Raw genomic sequence first — 17810 nt, forward strand, 5'->3', positions numbered from 1 at the left:
CAAAAAGGCAATACAGCCAAGCTTATCTGAGGAGATGGTTGGTGGCAACAGATTTGGAGGAGAGTGAGATGATAGCTGAAGTAAGAGAACATTTATTGGCTAATATGGCAACCAGATGGTGAAGTTGGATCGGCAGTAGTTTGGGTGGAAATGGGGTAGACGGACCAGGAAATCAATCTCGTTAACTATATGAGTTTGGATAGGGCATGACGGGGAGGTATGGGGAAAAACAAGTTAGGTGTTTGGCCTAGTGATCTAACGTAAGGGGGACATGACAGGGTCAGCTGATGCAATTGTTTTGATCTTATTGACAAAGAGCCGCGAGCTCTTTGCAGTTAAGTGAGGATGGAGGGTACAGAGAGTAAGGTTTAAGAAGGACGTTTGCAGTGAAGAAACTGTGTTATCATTGCACTCAAGGATGTTGCAGAAATAGTGAGCACTTTTAGCAGATGAAGGCAGGATATTGTAGTGTTCTATGGTCCAATTAGAACGCTGCACTGGATGACTAAACCAGCTGTCTGTCATTTCCCTTCAAATAGGACTATCTTTTCAATCTCACTGCTGCTCTGCAGTTCCAAGCTCCAATATGTCTTTGGACTTAACTAAGACACAAGTAATAAAATTATACTAACTTAATAAAGAAAAGTTTAATACTTCGAAGGGAAAAGGAAAGGACATTATGTTTAGTTGCACTTCGGCAATTTATTCAAAGTTTGCTTGTTCCAAAGAGGTAGGAGATAAATTGCAGCTGGGCCTTAATATCTGGATCAATAATAATGAGTTATTTTGCAATACCAGTACCAGTTGGGATGCAACCCTGCATAGCAGTCGGCAGAAAGTCCAAAGCTGTGTGATTCTTAGACTGCAAGTTTAAACTCTTGCAATATTTAAACCTTTAAAATAAGTTCTTACACACATTACTCATAACTATGTCCATCTAAGCTCAAAACAATGAATATCACCCACAGCAAGACTTTTTGTTGTCCCTGAGTTCCTGTCTAGATTACATCACCGAATTCCAGACCACAGTTGGAAAATTGTTTTTTATAAATCCACAAGAGTGACCACTCCTATGAGGAACAGAGTGAAAAGGAGAGTCAGAGGGAGAGGGAGCTTGAATGGGGAAAAGGAGAGTCAGAGACTGTGGGAAATGACAAATGAAAGAGGAAGAGAATGAGTGAAAGAATGAAGGGAAATGAGCAGAGAGATGTTCACTGGACACAGTTCACTCGCTGTGGTTCACTCATTCTAGACTAATGGCAGATCTTAAAATCATCTAGGTTTGGCATCACTTGTCTGATATCAGAATTCACTTACTGTGCAATAATGTGGTTATTATTAAATTTCTACTTGCAGGTGTGAATAGATTGAAATTTGAATTCTTTGTGAAGAAGTCCCAATGTTCCGGGTTTCGATGAGTTTAGCAAACTAAACCATGGACCTCCCGACACTGAAGCCTCCTGCTACCAGCCAGAATTGGAAGACCATCCTCCCTCTGAAAGAGGATGTTCTTCCCCAGTGCAAGTACAGGCAACAGTTGCAACGGCAATACATTAAAAATGCATCGTTGAACTTGAAATTCTCCCAGGATGTAGTTAACTCCATGATGTTTTACCGTGTCCCTTTCAAGGAAACAGATGGCAGAAACATGTTCAATCTCTTTGAGATTGTCGCACCCCAAGAGGTGAAAGACCACCCTCCCCGCAGGCCTGGCCATTTGAAGCGAATTTCATGTCACCCAAAGACTCTACGCCAGGTGCCCAAGAGGGAGGCAGAAGGTCAGCAGGCTGCACTGACCACAGACCGCTCTGATCGGAGATCAACACCCAGCCATCTGCACGAGGACGCCATCTCTGCTGAAGTGATCCGCATGCCAGAGAGCAGCAGTCTTGTGGCAGGAGCATTGCAGACTCCATCAGTGGAGCAATGGGGAGACATCCCCGAGAGAGGGGCAAAAGATTCCGTTAGCGAGCTGCATGAGCCGTGGGATGAGTACCTGATGAAGAAAATGAGCAAGAGGACGGCACAGTGGCTGGTGACCAAGCAGATGCCCAGGGGCCCTTCTCGCGCCAGGCTCAGCAAACTTCTGCAAGACCATTACGGCTCTGCCTACACCCATGCCCTGGTAGAGGATGAGACCATGACTGCCAGTGATTTCCACCTGTACGATCAAATCAAGGCCCAAGAGCCTGTTGTGACTGTAGTTAGGAAAGAGACCAAGACTCCACTGACTGCATACTACAGGTACTGATATCCAGTGCAAAATCCCAGTGTGATCTTCCTAGTTGATGGGTGTAACAATCCACAGGCGACTGTGTTGGATTTTTGGTTGCAGTTATGACATTTTGCATTATAGAAGGTACTGTCAATCATGCCTTTGCTCACATTTTAAAGGAGCCATTCATTGTTTTTCTGCAGCCTTGGAAATATTCTCGATTTAAGGCTATATCTAGTTCCCTGCTGAATAGTGTCATAGAGTCATATAGCGCGGAAACAGAGCCTTCAGCCCTACTCGTTCATGCCTATCAGGTGTCCTAAACTGAATTAGTCCTGTTTACCTGTATTTGGCCCATGTCCCTTTCCTGTCCAAATGTCTTTTTAAATGTTGTAATTGAACTCACCTCTACCACTTCCTCTGGCGTCACCCCCTATGTGAGAAAGTTGCTCCTCAGGTCCTTTTTAATTCTTTCCTCTCTCACCTTAATCCTATGCCCTCTAGTTTAGGACTCTCCTACCCTTGGGAAAAGACCTTGGCTATTCACATTATCAATGCCTCTCATGGTTTTATAAAGCTGTATAAGTTCACCCCACAAACTCCTACGTGCTAGCGATACGGTCCCAGCCTATCCAGCCTCTCCTTATAATTCAAACCCTCCAGTCTTGGTAACATCCTTGTAAATCTTTTTTGCAGTCTTTCCAGTTTAATAACATCCTTCCTGTAGCAGGGTGATCAGAGGTGTGCGTGGTATTCCAAATGTGACCTTACCAATGTCTTGTACAGCCTTAACAATATGTCCCAACTCCTGTATTCAAAGCTCTGACCGATAAAAGCCCTAGGTCTGTCTGTTCCACAACACTGCCCAGGGCCCTACCATTAAATCCTGCCCTGGTTTGTCATACCAAAATGCAACACCTCACAGCCTTATCTAAATTGAACTCCATCTGCCTCTTCTCAGCCCACTGGACTAGTTGATCAACATCCCATTGTACTTTTAGGTAACCTTCATCACTGTCCACTGTACCACCCAATTTTGGTGTCATCCGCAAATTTTAACCATGTCTTCTATATTCTCATCCAAATAGTTTATATAAATGATGAATGACAAGAGACCCAGCATCAATCCTCGTGGCACACCACTGGTCAGAGACCTCTAGTCTGAATACAACCCTCTACCATCACCGTCTGTCTCTTACCATCAAGCCAATTTTGTATCCAATTGGCTAGCTCTCCCTTGATCCCATGTGATCTCACCTTATCGACAAGTCTATCATCTGGAACCTCATCGAAAACATTGCTAAAGTCCATGTAGACAACGTCTACTGCTGTGCCTTCACCTATCTTCTTGGTTACCTCTTTCAAAACAGTCAAGTTTGTGAGATACAATTTCACATGCACAAAGCCATGCTGACTATCCTCAATCAGTCCTTGCCTTTCCAAATGCATGTAGATTCTCTCTGTCTGAATCCCTTCTAACAACTTACCCACACTGACATCACACTCACTGCTCTGTAGTTCCCTGGCATTTCCTTGCAGCCTTTTTAAAATAAAGGCACAACGTTAGCCACCCTCCAGTCTTGCGGCACCTCTACCATGGCTGTCAATGATACTAATATCTCTGGTGAGGGTCCACAATTTCTTCCCTAGCTTCCCACAATGTCCTGGGACACGCTTGATCAGGTCCTGGGGATTTATCTAAATTGCATTTTAGATGTCCTTGACCCTGTCTTCTCTAATGTGGACATTTTCAAGACATCGCTATTTATTTCCCTGAGTTGCTTAGCTTCCATGTCTTTCTCCACAGTAACACTGATGCAAAATATTTGTTTAGGATCTTGCCCATCTCCTGCAGTTTCACACATAGGTGGCCTTGTTGATCTTTAAGGGCCCCTATTTTTTCCCTAGTTGCTCTTTTTCCCATAATAAACTTGTAGAATCCCTTTGGATTCTCCTTAACCTTATTTGCCAAAGCTATCTCATGTTCCCTTTTTTGCCCTGCTGATTTTCTTAAGTGTATTTGTACGCCCCGTATACTCCTCAAGGGATTCACTTGATCCCAGCTGTCTGTACCTGACAAATGCCTCCTTTTTCTTGACCAGAGCCTCAATATCTCTAGTCATCCAGTGTTCCTACTCCTGCCAGCCTTGCCCTTCACACTACCAGGAACATGCTGTCCCCGAACTCGCCTTATCCCGCTATTAAAAGCGTTCCACTTGCTAGACATCCCTTTATCCGTGAACAGCCTCCCCCAGTCAACTTTTGACTCTCTAATAACATCAAAATTAGCCTTGCCCAAATGTATTTTTTTTTTATTCATTCACAGGATGAGGCCAGGCCAGCATTTATTGCCCATCCCTAATTGCCCCTAATCCACCCATAAAGCTTCACTGGACAATCCCCCAGGAATATCTTAAGTACTGCAGTGATGTTTTCCCTAATCAAAAACGCCATTCCCTCTCCTCTTTTGACTCCCCTATTACCCTTTCTAAAGCATCTGTACCCTAGAACATTGAGCTGTCAGTCCTCTCCCTCCCTTGGCCATGTTCTTTAATAGCTATGATATCCTAGTCCCATGTTCCCATCCATGCCCTAAATTCATCTGCCTTACTTGTCAGGCATCTTGCATCGAAATAAATGCAGTTTAATTTATCAGTCTTCCCTCATTCTTTGCTGTGCTGTTGCCTGCCTTGTGTATTTAACTTGCTCTCTTTAACTTCTGTACCAGCCTCAACTTCTCTCTTGTCTTACTGTTGCTTATGGCCTCATTTCCCGGCCAGACTAGTTTAAACCTTCCTGAGTAGCACTAGCAAATCTCCCCATGAGGATATTGGTCCCCGCTCCAGTTCACGTGCAACCCGTACTTCTTTTACAGGTCACTTCTGCTCTAGAAGAGTTCCCAATGATCCAAAAATCTGCCCCCTGCACTAGCTCCTAAACCATGCATTCATCTGCTGTATTCTCCTATTTTTACTCTTACTCGCGCATGGCACCAAGAATAATCCAGAGATTACTACCCTTGAGGTCCTGCTTTTTGACTTCCTGCCTAACTTTCTGCTTATATTTACTCTGCAGGGTCTCTTCCCTTTTTCTACCTATGTCATTGGTACCAACATATGCAATGATCTCTGACAGTTCATGCTCCTCTTTGAGAATTTGCTGCAAACATTCCAAGAGGTCTTTGAACCTACTATGTGCTAATGTGCTAATCGCGCCCTCTCAGGGTATTCAAGTGGCTGCGTATTAAAGATAAATTCCCTGAGTTGTTTTGCCATTATGTTAAATCCCTCATTACCACTGGAAACAATTTCTTCATATCCATTCTATCAAAATCCCTAACCATTCATACACCTCTGGCAAATTTACCTTCTCCTTCTCTGTTCAAAGGAGAACAACATAGCATATACCCCTCCACATAACTGGTTTCCTATCCTGGGTATAAATCTCCTCTGTACCAACTTTAAGGCCTTGACGTCTTTCTAAAAGTGCTGTGGCAAAATCAAATGCGATGCTTCAGCTGAGGTCTAACCAATACTATAATATATATTAACTTGGCATTGCTACTACCTGTGGCATTACCTGAAACCTACATACCCTCTGTTTGATCTGAGCAATTGTGTTCTGAAATGCAATTCTACCATTAACCCTACTTCTTTTTTGTCAGCTCTGTCATTTTACTTGCTGTTTCACAGGGTCCTTGCATCGTTCTTAAACTGGACCTTCAGACAGCTGTAACTCACTCAGTGCCGATACGAAGGCCTCTAGGCATGGTCAGTTGGAGTGGGGCATCACCTCAGACTTAGCAGACCACTGATCATCCCGCCTAGAAAGTGTGTATGCTGAACAACCCTGGCAACGATTATTGTCCCTTGTCTGATCTGGATAAGTGTTCTGGTTCTGGGCAGTGCACCTCATAAAGAATATATTGACTTTGAAGAGAATGCATTATAAACTAAGTAGGGTACTTGATGAGAGGCATGTTGCACGTGCTATGTTTGTATGCTGTTGAATGTCAACGGTTGAGAGATGATTTGATCTATATGTTGCACATGATTACAGGCTTCAATAGGGAGTACATAGTGAAACTGTTTCCTCTGGTAAAGAAATCCAAAACAAGGATCCACAGTGTTATAATTAGGTTCTTTAAGGGTGAAATCAGGAAGGACTTTTTCACACAAAGTAAAACTCCCTCTCTCACTTACACAAAAGTTTTGCGGAGTGTGATCATTTGGAGCTTTCCACACAAGTCGATAAATTTTTCCTAGGTTAGTGTGTTAAGGCAGATTAAGACAGATGGGATTAAGAAATAGACCTAATTGAGGGGCTAAATGGCTTCATATTCCCATTTCTATGAGGAAGATGTGGTTTTGAATTTTGATCCTGGCTGTGTGGAATGTTGGGACGTGGACTGGACAACATTTCTTTAAGAACCTGGGTATAACATTGTCCCCATTTATATTTGCTTTTCTCATGTCCTCTGCTATTTGTTTCGACCCTTGTGATATCCTTTGCGCTGTGTTTTGATCCAGTTGTGTGGGTTAGGTCTCTTAGTAACTCTCGAGAAGGACTGTCTGATAGTGAGTTGGGGTTTGTGGGGGGGTGTGTGTGTGCATGTGTAGGTATTAAATGATTCCCTCTGATGCACTGCCTGACATTGGATGGCACAGTGGCAGAACATGTATGAAAAGGGAGTGGAAGGCCTCTTCCCAAAACTTTGTTAAAATCTTTCTCAGCTCTTTCCATACCGTATATTCTAGCTTGTACCTTTCCCAACCATCACAGTGAACAGCAATGAATGGCCTGGGGTTTTCTCTAAAGTTATGTCTTTCTCAGCCCCTTGAGCTCAGAAAATGAGGTTATTGCAGAACTGCATTTTTCACTATAAGTGAAACATTCATGAGGCTGATGAATCTGATTGTGGACCTGTAGGTGAGCAGTTTTCTTCAAAGATAGTCTTTGACTGTCAGCTCAAACCTTCAAGGAGAGATTGTAGGCAAGAATAAACTTTGGTTTATACGGCTCTTTCCAGAATCTTGGAATGACCGTCAACCAGTAAAGTACTTTTGACATAGAGTCCCAGTGTAGTGGAGCAACATGTTGTGCTCTACCAGCTCTGTGTAAGAGCAATCCAATTAGTCCACTCAAATCCTTCCCCATAGTCCTGCAGATTTTAGCTTTCCATGCGCACGTCCAACTGCCTTTCATAATTTACGTTTATATCTGCTTTCACAGCCCATTCAGTCAGTTGGATGAAGTAAGTGTCAGAGAATTTAAAGTACTGTGTGGATTACCTTTTACGTTCTCATCAATATTGTCTACAACTGCATATGTCACTCAGGAGTAGTCATTCTAGGCTGATCAATGCAACTGTCAACAGTCTTTGCTCATAACCCTAGGCTCTGACACTGGGGATTAGCTTGAACTTGCACGTGTCCCTGTTTTGTACTGTCATCCCACATTTGTTCCTTTCGATAATACTCGTCCTAATCGGCGACATTAGGACAACTGTGCCCGTTCATAAAGTTGAATATTATTAATAAATTGCTGCATCAAGACCTCAGCAGTGTAAATTCATTCAAGTGAAACATGTTTGAGAGGTTATTACTGTCAACACATACTATTGTTAAGTCTTCACAGAGCATTGAGCATCACCATCATGTAAATACTGGCCAGGATACCAGGGGAAGCTGCTTTTCGCCAAATTAGTTCTTGAGTGTCTACCTGAGCAAGCAAATGGGGTCCCTGTTGTCTCATCTAAAAGATGACATGTCTGACAGTGCAGCACTCCCTCAGTATTGCGCTGGAGCATCAGACTTTTTTTTTTGTGCTGTAGCCCCCTGGACTTGAACCTGAAATTTAGTGACTCACAGGTGAAAATGCTGCTGCCTGTCAGCTGCAGCTGGCTTCAAAAAGGAAAATCAGAGAAATTATAGCACTAGAGGAGCCCATGTTTGTGCTAGTTCTTCACATGGAGTATCTACTCTAATTTATTTCCCTGTCCTTTGTCATGTCCTGAAAGGTAGAGTATATATTTTATAGACTGCAGAGTCAGCAAATAAACATGTGATTGGAAAAAGATTTAGATGCTGGTTCCTAGCTGTTAACCTATTTGGGCAGCTGTGATTCAACAATGTTTAATTTAATGGGTAAGGAGGGATAAGCGCTGACCCTGATCAAAGTCATGCAGAAGTTTGTGCTCTGTGTTGGAGAGATGAGCTATTTCTGTGCATCAGGACAAGATAACAATAAGAATAGCAGTTATGGCTGACAACATGTTACTATGGTTGGCTTTCACAGGGTTCCTGGGTTTGACCTGAATGAGGGCATGGAGGAACCTGGATCTATAAATCGAACTGCAGCCAACCTGAAAGTGAAGCACTTTGAACCTCCACCAAAACCCAAGACCATTCTGAACTCAAAGCTTGGGAAACACATCTATTACACTGAGAATGTATTTGAGCAAGATCTATACACTGGTAATTAGAGACATTAAGAACTACATGAACAGCTGTTTACAGGAAGTGCAAAGAAACCTGAGTACTACATTTCTTGATGTATTGCTAAATAATGAGATTCTCATTTGTATTCAACACCAGTGGACAATCCAATATCGGATTCTAAGGCTCCCAAACCCTTTTTCATTCTCCCCCACTCCACAGCCTCGCCTCCCTGATCTGTGATTCCTAAGGGACAAAGCTCCTGCACCTTCACTCTGTTGTGGTTCAGGGGATTGGGTATAATCTATGCGTCTTGTGCTGATAATGTGCAACTTTTCAACAGGATGTGTGTTAGAACTTCATTTTATTTCATTGTGGTAAAATCACACTGAGACCTGTGGCAAGTTGTAATCCCTTATGCACTTCCATTTAAATCCGATACGCAGAACATTGGATCAGAGCAACATTAGACCAGGCACTACTATTGCATGTTGACTCATTCAGGTTTTTGCTCCTTCACTGAAAAGGGGTAATGGCATAAACAACCCAAGAAATGCTTTTGTAGGTGCATTTGTTGGGTTCCTCAGTAGTCCTTCTCATTGCCTGATCACACTGAAGAACAAGCTTCAGACACCCCCTCCCACTGCTGTATCGCTGGGTCAGAATCGTGGATCTTCCCATCTGACAGCATTGTGGGTGCAAATTCCAGGCAACCACTACCCCTTCTCTAGGGCAGAAGTGATGTCACTTCAACTGATGAAGGAGCAACACCTCGAATGCTTGTGATTTCAAATAAACCTGTTGGACTATAACCTGGTGTCGTGTCACTTCTGACTTTGACCATCCAGTCCAACAGTGGCACCTCTACATCGTGGCCTTCTCAAGGAGTGTTAGGGGTGGGAAACAAATACTGGTCTAGCCAGTGCCATGACAGAATCCCTACAGTGTGGAGGCAGACCATTCAGCCCATCAAGTCCACACCGCTCTTCTGAAAAGTATCTGATATATGAGAGGTCTGTTCATAATTCTGATAATAGCAGGAAAGAAGCTGTTGTTGAATCTGGATCTAGAATCCAGAGGAGAGGGTGCAGATTTAAAGTAATTTGCAAAAGAAGTAAATGTAATGAGAAGAAACTTTTGCACACGGCAAATTGTTCGGTTGTGGAATGCAGAGCTTGGAAGTGTGATGGAGACAGATTCAATCAAGGCACTAATGAGACATTGAATGATTACTTAAATAGAACGAATATGCTGTGTTAATGGGGAAAGATGTGAGGTTGGCACTAAATCCATTTGACGAAGTAGTGAGGGTATGACTGGAAGAAAGCCCTTCTTTTATACTATAGCTGATCTGTTACATGAAACAGAAACCAAAATTAATGAAGAAACTTGGGTCCAGTCAGTAACTCCTGTTCAGAACTAGATAGTCTCTAGGAGAGATACTAAAGGTAGGAATGAAGTGGAGGGGAGGGGAAGTTAAAGGAGGAAATGATAGTTGGAATCAGAGCCCAGACGGAGAGAAAGACAGACAAATGAATGGCCAGAGAGACAGAAAAGCTGATAATGGGAACCATAAGTACGTGAAAATGTGTTGGCTGTGTTGAAAGCAGCCTATGTCATGACAGGGCTAGGGGTGTGGGGGTGGGTAAAGGTGCTAAAATTATTGAAATTAATACTGAGTCCTGAAGGCTGTAGGGTCCCCAAGTGGAAAATGAGATGCTGTTCTTCCAGTTTCTTCTGAGCCTCACTGGAGCACTGCAGCAGCTCTGAGATGGAATGTTGGCCAAGGGACACAGCGGTGAGTTGAAGTGGCAGGTAACTGGGAGCAGACAGGATGTAAGTGTTCTGTAAAGTGGTTACCCAATCTACATTTTGTCTCAACTGTGTGGAGGGGACCACATTGTGAGCAGCGAATACAGTAGATAGATTGAATGAAATGTAGGTAAATCGATACTTCACCTGGAAGATACTTGGATAGTGAGGAGAGGGAAGTAAAAGGGCAAATGCTATACCTTCTGTGATTACGTTGAAAGGTGCCATTTGCTGTGAGGAGTCTTTGAGAGTGGAGGAGGAATGGACCCGAGTATCCCAGAGGGAATAGTCTTTGTGGAATGCTGATAAGGGAGGGGAGGGGAATAAGACCATAAGACATAGGAGCAGAAATTAGGCCATTCGGCCCATCGAGTCTGCTCTGCCATTTAATCATGGCTGATAAGTTCCTCAAACCCATTCTCCTGCTTTCTCCCCATAACCCTTGACCCCTTGATAATTAAGAACCTATCTATGTGTCTAGTGATGGCATCCCGCTGGAGATGGTGGACATGGTGGCTTATGATCCTTTGGATGTGGGGACTGGTAAGGTGGAAAGTGAGGCCTGTGATTTGAACCTGTGTGCCTGGATGGCATGTTGCAGCATTGGGAAGCCAGTTTAAGCAGTTACAGCATCAATTAACCCTCAACAACCCTCAATGAATCCTCAATAATTCTGTAAGTACATCAATAAACAGGGGCCCCTCACTTATTCTGTGATCATACCTTTGCACAGATGACTCCTCATCTCTTTTGTGACTATTCTGAATTGATCATCCTTCATCTGCTCTTTATTTCACACTACTAAACAGGAATTTCTCGCTCATTGTTTGACTGAATCACTCAAGTGGATGAGTGTTCATGTAATGAAAGACATGGGTTAAGAACTGAAAGTAACCTAAAATAGAATAAGGCTTTGGAATAAGTTAAAAGTTTGTGGGAAGGATGTTGCACTGGGCAGTGTACAGGAGTTAACTCAATATGCTTTGGTTATTGTAGTGGGTATGTATTTGATCTGTTGGAGGAGTCAGTTAATTCTTCATGGCTATTCATGTTTATGCGTTAAATTTGGGATGTTTGGTCATTATGTGCAAGTTGCTTTGTGTCACTGAATTTTACACGTTTTACATTTCAGGGTCATCCAGCGTGGTTTACCACCGTGGTGAGAAATACAAGGAGAGGATCATCATGGACAACCTTTCCGAGTATCAGAAACACCTCCAAGAGCGCTTTCCCCAGCCCCCAGAAGAGTGGTTGGAGGACAAAGGGGACAAAGACAAACAGCGGGCGCCTCCAGGTCTGAGCTCCATTAAAAGCCAAGTTAGTAACCTAAGGTCCTTGTCATGTCTTATGGCAGACGTTACGTCCTCAACATGGGGAAGACTGAAAACCTTGACTTCAACCCTGTCAGAAGCTCCACTTAATGCCGTGCTTATGGGCTGATGAAACACACCTGGCCCCCTTATGTTTTTTTTTTCGGGACTCACTCCCACATGCATTGAGTAGTCCTTCCCCACCACTACATTATTCTTAAGGAGCCCATTCATGAGCCCCCCCCCCTCATAAAATATCTTGGTGACTCATCAAAGCTGATCAGCTCCCAAGAATCACTTACCTTTTGTTAATTTCACCTACGTTTGGTGAAAATAGCTTCTTTCAAATAGGTCTCTTAAATCCTCTTTCAAGGGTTCCTTCTTTGATTTAGGTATATTCTGACCTGAGCTCTAAAGCTATATCCATTTCTGTATTATCAGTAATGTTAATACTTCATAGAATCCCTGCAGTGTGGAAACAGGCCCTTTGGACCAACAAGTCCACACCAACCCTTGGAGCATACCCTTATAACCCACCTAAGCTACACATCCCTGGACACTACGGGCAATTTAGCATGGCCAATCTGCCTAACTTGCACATCTTTGGACTGTGGGAGGAAACCGGAGCACCCGGACGAAACTCTCACAGACACAGGGAGAATGTGCAAACTCCACACCGAGGGTGAAATTGAACCTGCATCGCTGGTGCTATGAGGCAGCAGTGCTAACCACTGAACCACCATGCCGCCCCAATCAGATTGTATCAGAACTCACCTCTCCAGGGTATCCAACCCCAAGACCTGAAGTCTATCTTAGGCCTGAGGTCATCCGCTTTTCCTTTCTTCGTCCTTTCTCTAGGTCTCAAAGTTCTTTAAATGGGAAGAATAAAGGTGTACACAACAGTTCAAAGTTATATAAATGCAAGTTGCATTGCTTCTTCACCTGTTTTAATTAAAACGTTTTGGATGTGGCAGATGCAGCATCATCAATGTTAACATCTTGCAGCTTTATGTGGCAATTAATATAGAGAAGTTCCACAAGGTGTATCACAGAGGTGTAAGCAAAAAGCAGGTGCTGAGGTAAAGGAGAAAATATTAGGTACAGTGAGCATAGGCTTAGACAGAGGTGCATTTAAAGGAGGACATTAAGGAGGAGATAGAGATGGAGAAATAGAAGGGATTAAGGAGAAAATTCCAGAGTGTGAGGCCTAGACGCTGAAGGGACAACTGTCACTAATGAAGGGAGTGAGAGATGCACAAAAGATCAGAAGTTGATGAGCGTTGTAAAGCGGAGAAGGATATAGGTAATGAAAGAAGGGATGTGAGGTCAGAAGCTCAGCTTGAATAGTGAAAAATCTGACTCAACCTGAGATTGGCCTAGAGGAAATTGAGTGGAATGGAATGGATGTCAAAGGTTTGAGATTTGGGGCAAAAGCTCAAGATGATGGCTTTGCTCTTTCCAAATTTAGTAAGGAAACTGTGGTTTAGTTGCAGAGGGATACAGACAAGTAATAAAGTGGGAAAAATCTTGGCAAATGGAATATTCCATGGGGAAATGTGAGATTATGCACTTTTAGAGTCATAGTCATAGAGTCATAGAGATATACAGCATGGAAACAGACCCTTTTGGTCTAACTTGTCCATGCCGACCAGATATCCTAAATAAATCTAGTCCCATTTGCCAGCATTTGGCCTATATCCCTCTGAGAGGTGACCTTATAGAGGTTTATAAAATCATGAGGGGCATGGATATGATGAATAGCCTTTTTCCCCGGGCAGGGGAGTCCAAAGCTGGAGGGCATAGGTTTAAGGTGAGAGAGGAAAGTTTTAAAAGGGACCTAAGGGGAAACTTTTTCATGTAGAGGGTGGTGCATGTATGGAATGAGCTGCCAGAGGAAGTCGTGGAGGCTGGTATAATTATGACATATAAAAGGCATCTGGATGGGTACATGAATAGGAATGTCTTAGAGGGAAATGGGCTAAATGCTAGCAAATGGGACTAGGTTTATTTAGAATATCTGGTCAGTATGGATGAGTTGGACCAAAGGGTCTGTTTCCATGGTGTATAACTCTGACTCTATGATTGATATCAAATATAGAGTACTGTCTTATGAGGAGAGGTTGAGTAGATTGGCTCTGTACTCATTGGAATTTAAAAGAATGAGAGGTGACTTCATTGAAACATACGAGTTTCTTAGGGGATTTGACAGGGTAGTTGCAAAAAGGGTATTTCCCCTTGTGGGACAGTCTACCATCTGAGGACACAATCTCAGAATAAAGAGATGGAACAAACAATAAACAGTACAGCACAGCAACAGGCCCTTCAGCCCTCCAAGCCTGTGCCGACACATTTTGTCCTTCCATATTAAAACTGTCTTCACTTATAGGATCTGTATTCTTCTATTCCCTTCCTGTTCATGTATTCACTGCACATTTAATACAGATGAGGAATTTCTTCTCCCTGAGGAAAGTGAATCTGTGGAATTCTTTACAACAGAGGGCCATTGAGTCTGGGTCATTAAGTATATTCAGGGCTAAGATAGACAGATTTTCAATCAGTAAAGGAATGAAGGATTATAGAAAAAAGGCAGAAAAATGAAGTTGAGGATTGTCAATCAGTGTTGACCTCATTGAATGAAACAGCAGACTCGATGGGCTGAATAGCCTATTCTGCTGCTGTGTTTTATGGTCTTAGCCAGGACAATGTTGAGGTGATGATGGAACAGCGTGGATTGTTACCAGCGTATTCTACAATAGGTCACCCTTCCTATTTTGCGTAGTTTATAGATATTGCTGCCTTTTTTTAGAAGGTTGTTGTTATATTGCTTGTATTACAATTGGTGGTAACCCTGAGCACCAAGGAGTTGCAAAATGAATTTGACAGCTGCTGCAGTTTAGCTTGGGAACGAGGGACGCAACATGAAATTTGCAAGTTTGTGCTCATTTTAGAAGCAACTGCATATTGGATTTCTACTCTCTCCCTTCCCTTTGCTGATTTGTCTTCTCTGGATGCTTGTTTGAGTGCTTTTCCTGTGACTCCAGCTCTATTTCTTTCTCAGCTTCCTTCATTCCAATCATCAAGACTGTTCTTCTCTTGTTTTATCAAAGTATCTTTAAAGCAGTACTCCTTGCTCATATTCCAGCTGATTGAAAGGCTTTCAGAACATGCATATAAGTCAGGAGCAGGTGATAATGAGGCCCCTTGGAACTTTGAGCCTGTTCCACCATTCAGTAAGATAATGACTGATTTGCTTGTAACTTTACCTCCGCTCCATCTACTCCTGATAATTTTTCATTCCCTTGCTAACTGAGAATCAACCACTGCCTTAAAAATATTTAAAGATTCTACCTCACTGGCTTTAAGGAAGAGAGCTCCAAAGACAACCATCCTTCTGAGAATTATTTTCGCTTCATGTCTTAAATAGATAATCCTTTATTTTTAAACACTGGTTCTAGATTCTTTCAAAAGAGGAAACATCCTCTCAACATTCCCTCCTGTCAAGACCCCTAAGGAACTCGTGTTTCAATCAAGTCACCCCTTACTCTTTGAAACTCGAGCAGATACAGGTCTAGGCTGTTCAACCTTTCCTCGTAAGGCAACCTGCCCCTTCCAGGTATTAGTCTAGTAAACCTACTCTGACTGCTTTCAGTGCTTTTACACTCTTATCTTCAAATAAGGAAACTAGTACAGTGCACAGCACTCCTGATATGGTTTACTGAAGCATAACCTTTCATATTGCCTTTCCCTCACAATAAAAGTAACACTTACTTGATCAATTGGGGACTATATGAGGCCTGATTTTGACTGTGTTGAAGTGAATGAGTTTTCAGTGAGTTAACACCTTGCCCTATTACCTTACACGGCATTTTGCCCTTCCTTTTCGTTTTCGCTAAAGTAGAATCATAAGCCAAGAAAGAAGAACACTTCTGATGTGGTGAATAAAATTATACCACAGCACAGGCCTTTTTGAAGTGGGGTGTGTGGTGGGGATAATGAGAGCTGCTTCTCAAGTCAGAATAGTGAGGCCCAAGATGTTTGAAGGATGAGGATGAAGAATTGTGGCTGCTCAGAGAAGCTTCACTGATACTCAAACTGTTTCTGCCAGTGGAAGAACTGATTGCGTCTTTATCCATACAGGATCCAAGAGGGTGTCAAAAGGCTTGAGGCGGTGGACAGGCCTGCCTACCCTCACTGATTACACCATGGAGCAAGGACTGAGACTGCCAGACTATGATCTGGTGGAAAAAAAAGTGAAGAAATCCTTTAAAATGCAAGAGGACCTGCAAGTAATGCGCAACATGGTCACAGGATGGATCAAAGCTTGGCGCATTTGTAAGTTTTCTGCTCAGAAAAAACATCAGCAAATTATTTCCATGATGTTCCTCGTTTTACTTCAATAGCTGCTGTAGGCTCTTGGGCATCAAATATTCCATGGGCACTGATTATTTCAGAGTGACCCACTGACCTGCGCTGAAGTATGGTTTTCAGAAGTGCTGAATCATTCAAAGAATTAATTCAAAATTTGCAATAAATATTCATTCCCTTAAAGAATAAAAGCTTCGTGGGAAAGTGTTCAAGCAGTGAGATGGGGTGTTGCGAACAGAATATCATTAGCAGAAAGAGGCTTTCATTAGCCTAGCTCTTGTAATCATGGTTAATCTTGGATAAATTGCCTATTTTCAGCTAGGTCTTGGGATCCAGCCTGAAGAAATGAATGAATTTGGGTGTTGGTGGCAGAGTAAGTGGGTGAGCAGGAGAGTGAGTAAGTAACTGGATATGGTGAACTTGGATTTTCAAAATAACATTTGATAAGGTGCCATGTAAGTGGCTATTGCACACAATTTGGTCCTGTGGGATTGGGAGAAATATATTAGCAAGGACTGAGGATTACTTACTGGGACTGAAAACAGAGAGTAGAAATAGATAGATCATTTTCATTTTGCGATGCTGTAACTAGCAGTGTAACTCAAAGATCAGTGCTAAGGTCTCTGCTATTTACAATTTATAATTGATAACTTGGATGAGCGTAATATTTAAGTTTTCTAACATTCACTGGAGTGCTGCTTCCTTCTCCCATCTCAGCCAAGGGACTTTTGTTCATGCATGAACCCAAGCTGTGATTCTCAGTTGTCAGTTTATTTCCTGAGTCAGGTTCCCTGAGCCGATTGAGAGCTGACCATGTGATCTTGCTGCATATAGTTCCAGTAGAAACTGGATTCTTCTCAGATACAATCATTGACTGTTATGTGAATCCTCCTATAGTACTATGTAAGCTGAAAACAGTGTTGCAAAATACAGTTTTAACATTCTGTTACACTCTAGATTCGCATTGGCAGGATGTCACTATAGAAGAACTGAAGAGAGACCTCAAAGCAATACATAGAAATGTCCAGCTCAGTGCCCTTGCAACCTGCGCATCAGGAGCTATTGAGCGTCCAAAACTGGAAGAAGTCAAAGGTGTGATTTACATTTACAGACCTGAAAGAAATTTCATTTCAGTGTTGCATTGTTGCTGATTTCTAAGATGTCTGCAGCTGTCTTGACCTTACCAATGGCACAAAGACTTGTGATCTTTGTAAATAGAAGCAGTTTAGGTGGTTCCCAGGGCAGTGTAACAGTGGAACACCACTATTGTTTTTAACAGTGTCAGAGTCAGCATTTTTGCTCATCTTTGCTCTCAACTCAGTGCTTTGCTAGGCAATTAAGAGTCTGTTTACTGAGTCACAAGTAGGCCAGATCGAAGAAGGACTGCAGATGTCCTTTCCTTGAGGGCATTGGTGAGCCAGATAAAGTTTTGCAATAACAAAAGCAGTGAAAACTAGAGACTCTGGAGAAACTCAGCAGGTCTGGCAGCAACTGTGGAGAGAAAGCTGAGTCAACCATTCTGAAGAAGGGTCATTGGTCCCGAAAGATTGACTCTGCTTTCTCCCCACATGCTGCCAGAATTGCTAAGTTTCTCCAGCAATCTCAGTTTCTGTTTCACATTTCCAGCATTTGCAGTTTTTTTTTAGAATTTTACAATAATCTGGTAATTTC

The 17810-nt window shown here is 42.6% G+C and overlaps 1 protein-coding gene across 1 annotated transcript in view; it reads left to right on the forward strand.

Annotated features, from left to right (window-relative positions):
- The window catches only part of heatr4 (HEAT repeat containing 4), a 57645-nt gene continuing 39835 nt past the window's right edge, over positions 1 to 17810 (forward strand). The window contains exons 1-6 of the mRNA XM_048599763.1: positions 1 to 80; positions 1357 to 2244; positions 8513 to 8691; positions 11597 to 11758; positions 15912 to 16106; positions 17097 to 17231. Of these exons, the coding sequence (XP_048455720.1) occupies positions 1436 to 2244; positions 8513 to 8691; positions 11597 to 11758; positions 15912 to 16106; positions 17097 to 17231 (1480 nt within the window). The 5' untranslated portion in view covers positions 1 to 80; positions 1357 to 1435. The remainder of the gene's footprint in view (positions 81 to 1356; positions 2245 to 8512; positions 8692 to 11596; positions 11759 to 15911; positions 16107 to 17096; positions 17232 to 17810) is intronic.

Source organism: Rhincodon typus, chromosome 8 (genome assembly GCF_021869965.1).
Source record: "Rhincodon typus isolate 14 chromosome 8, sRhiTyp1.1, whole genome shotgun sequence".
Lineage (NCBI taxonomy): Eukaryota > Metazoa > Chordata > Chondrichthyes > Orectolobiformes > Rhincodontidae > Rhincodon > Rhincodon typus.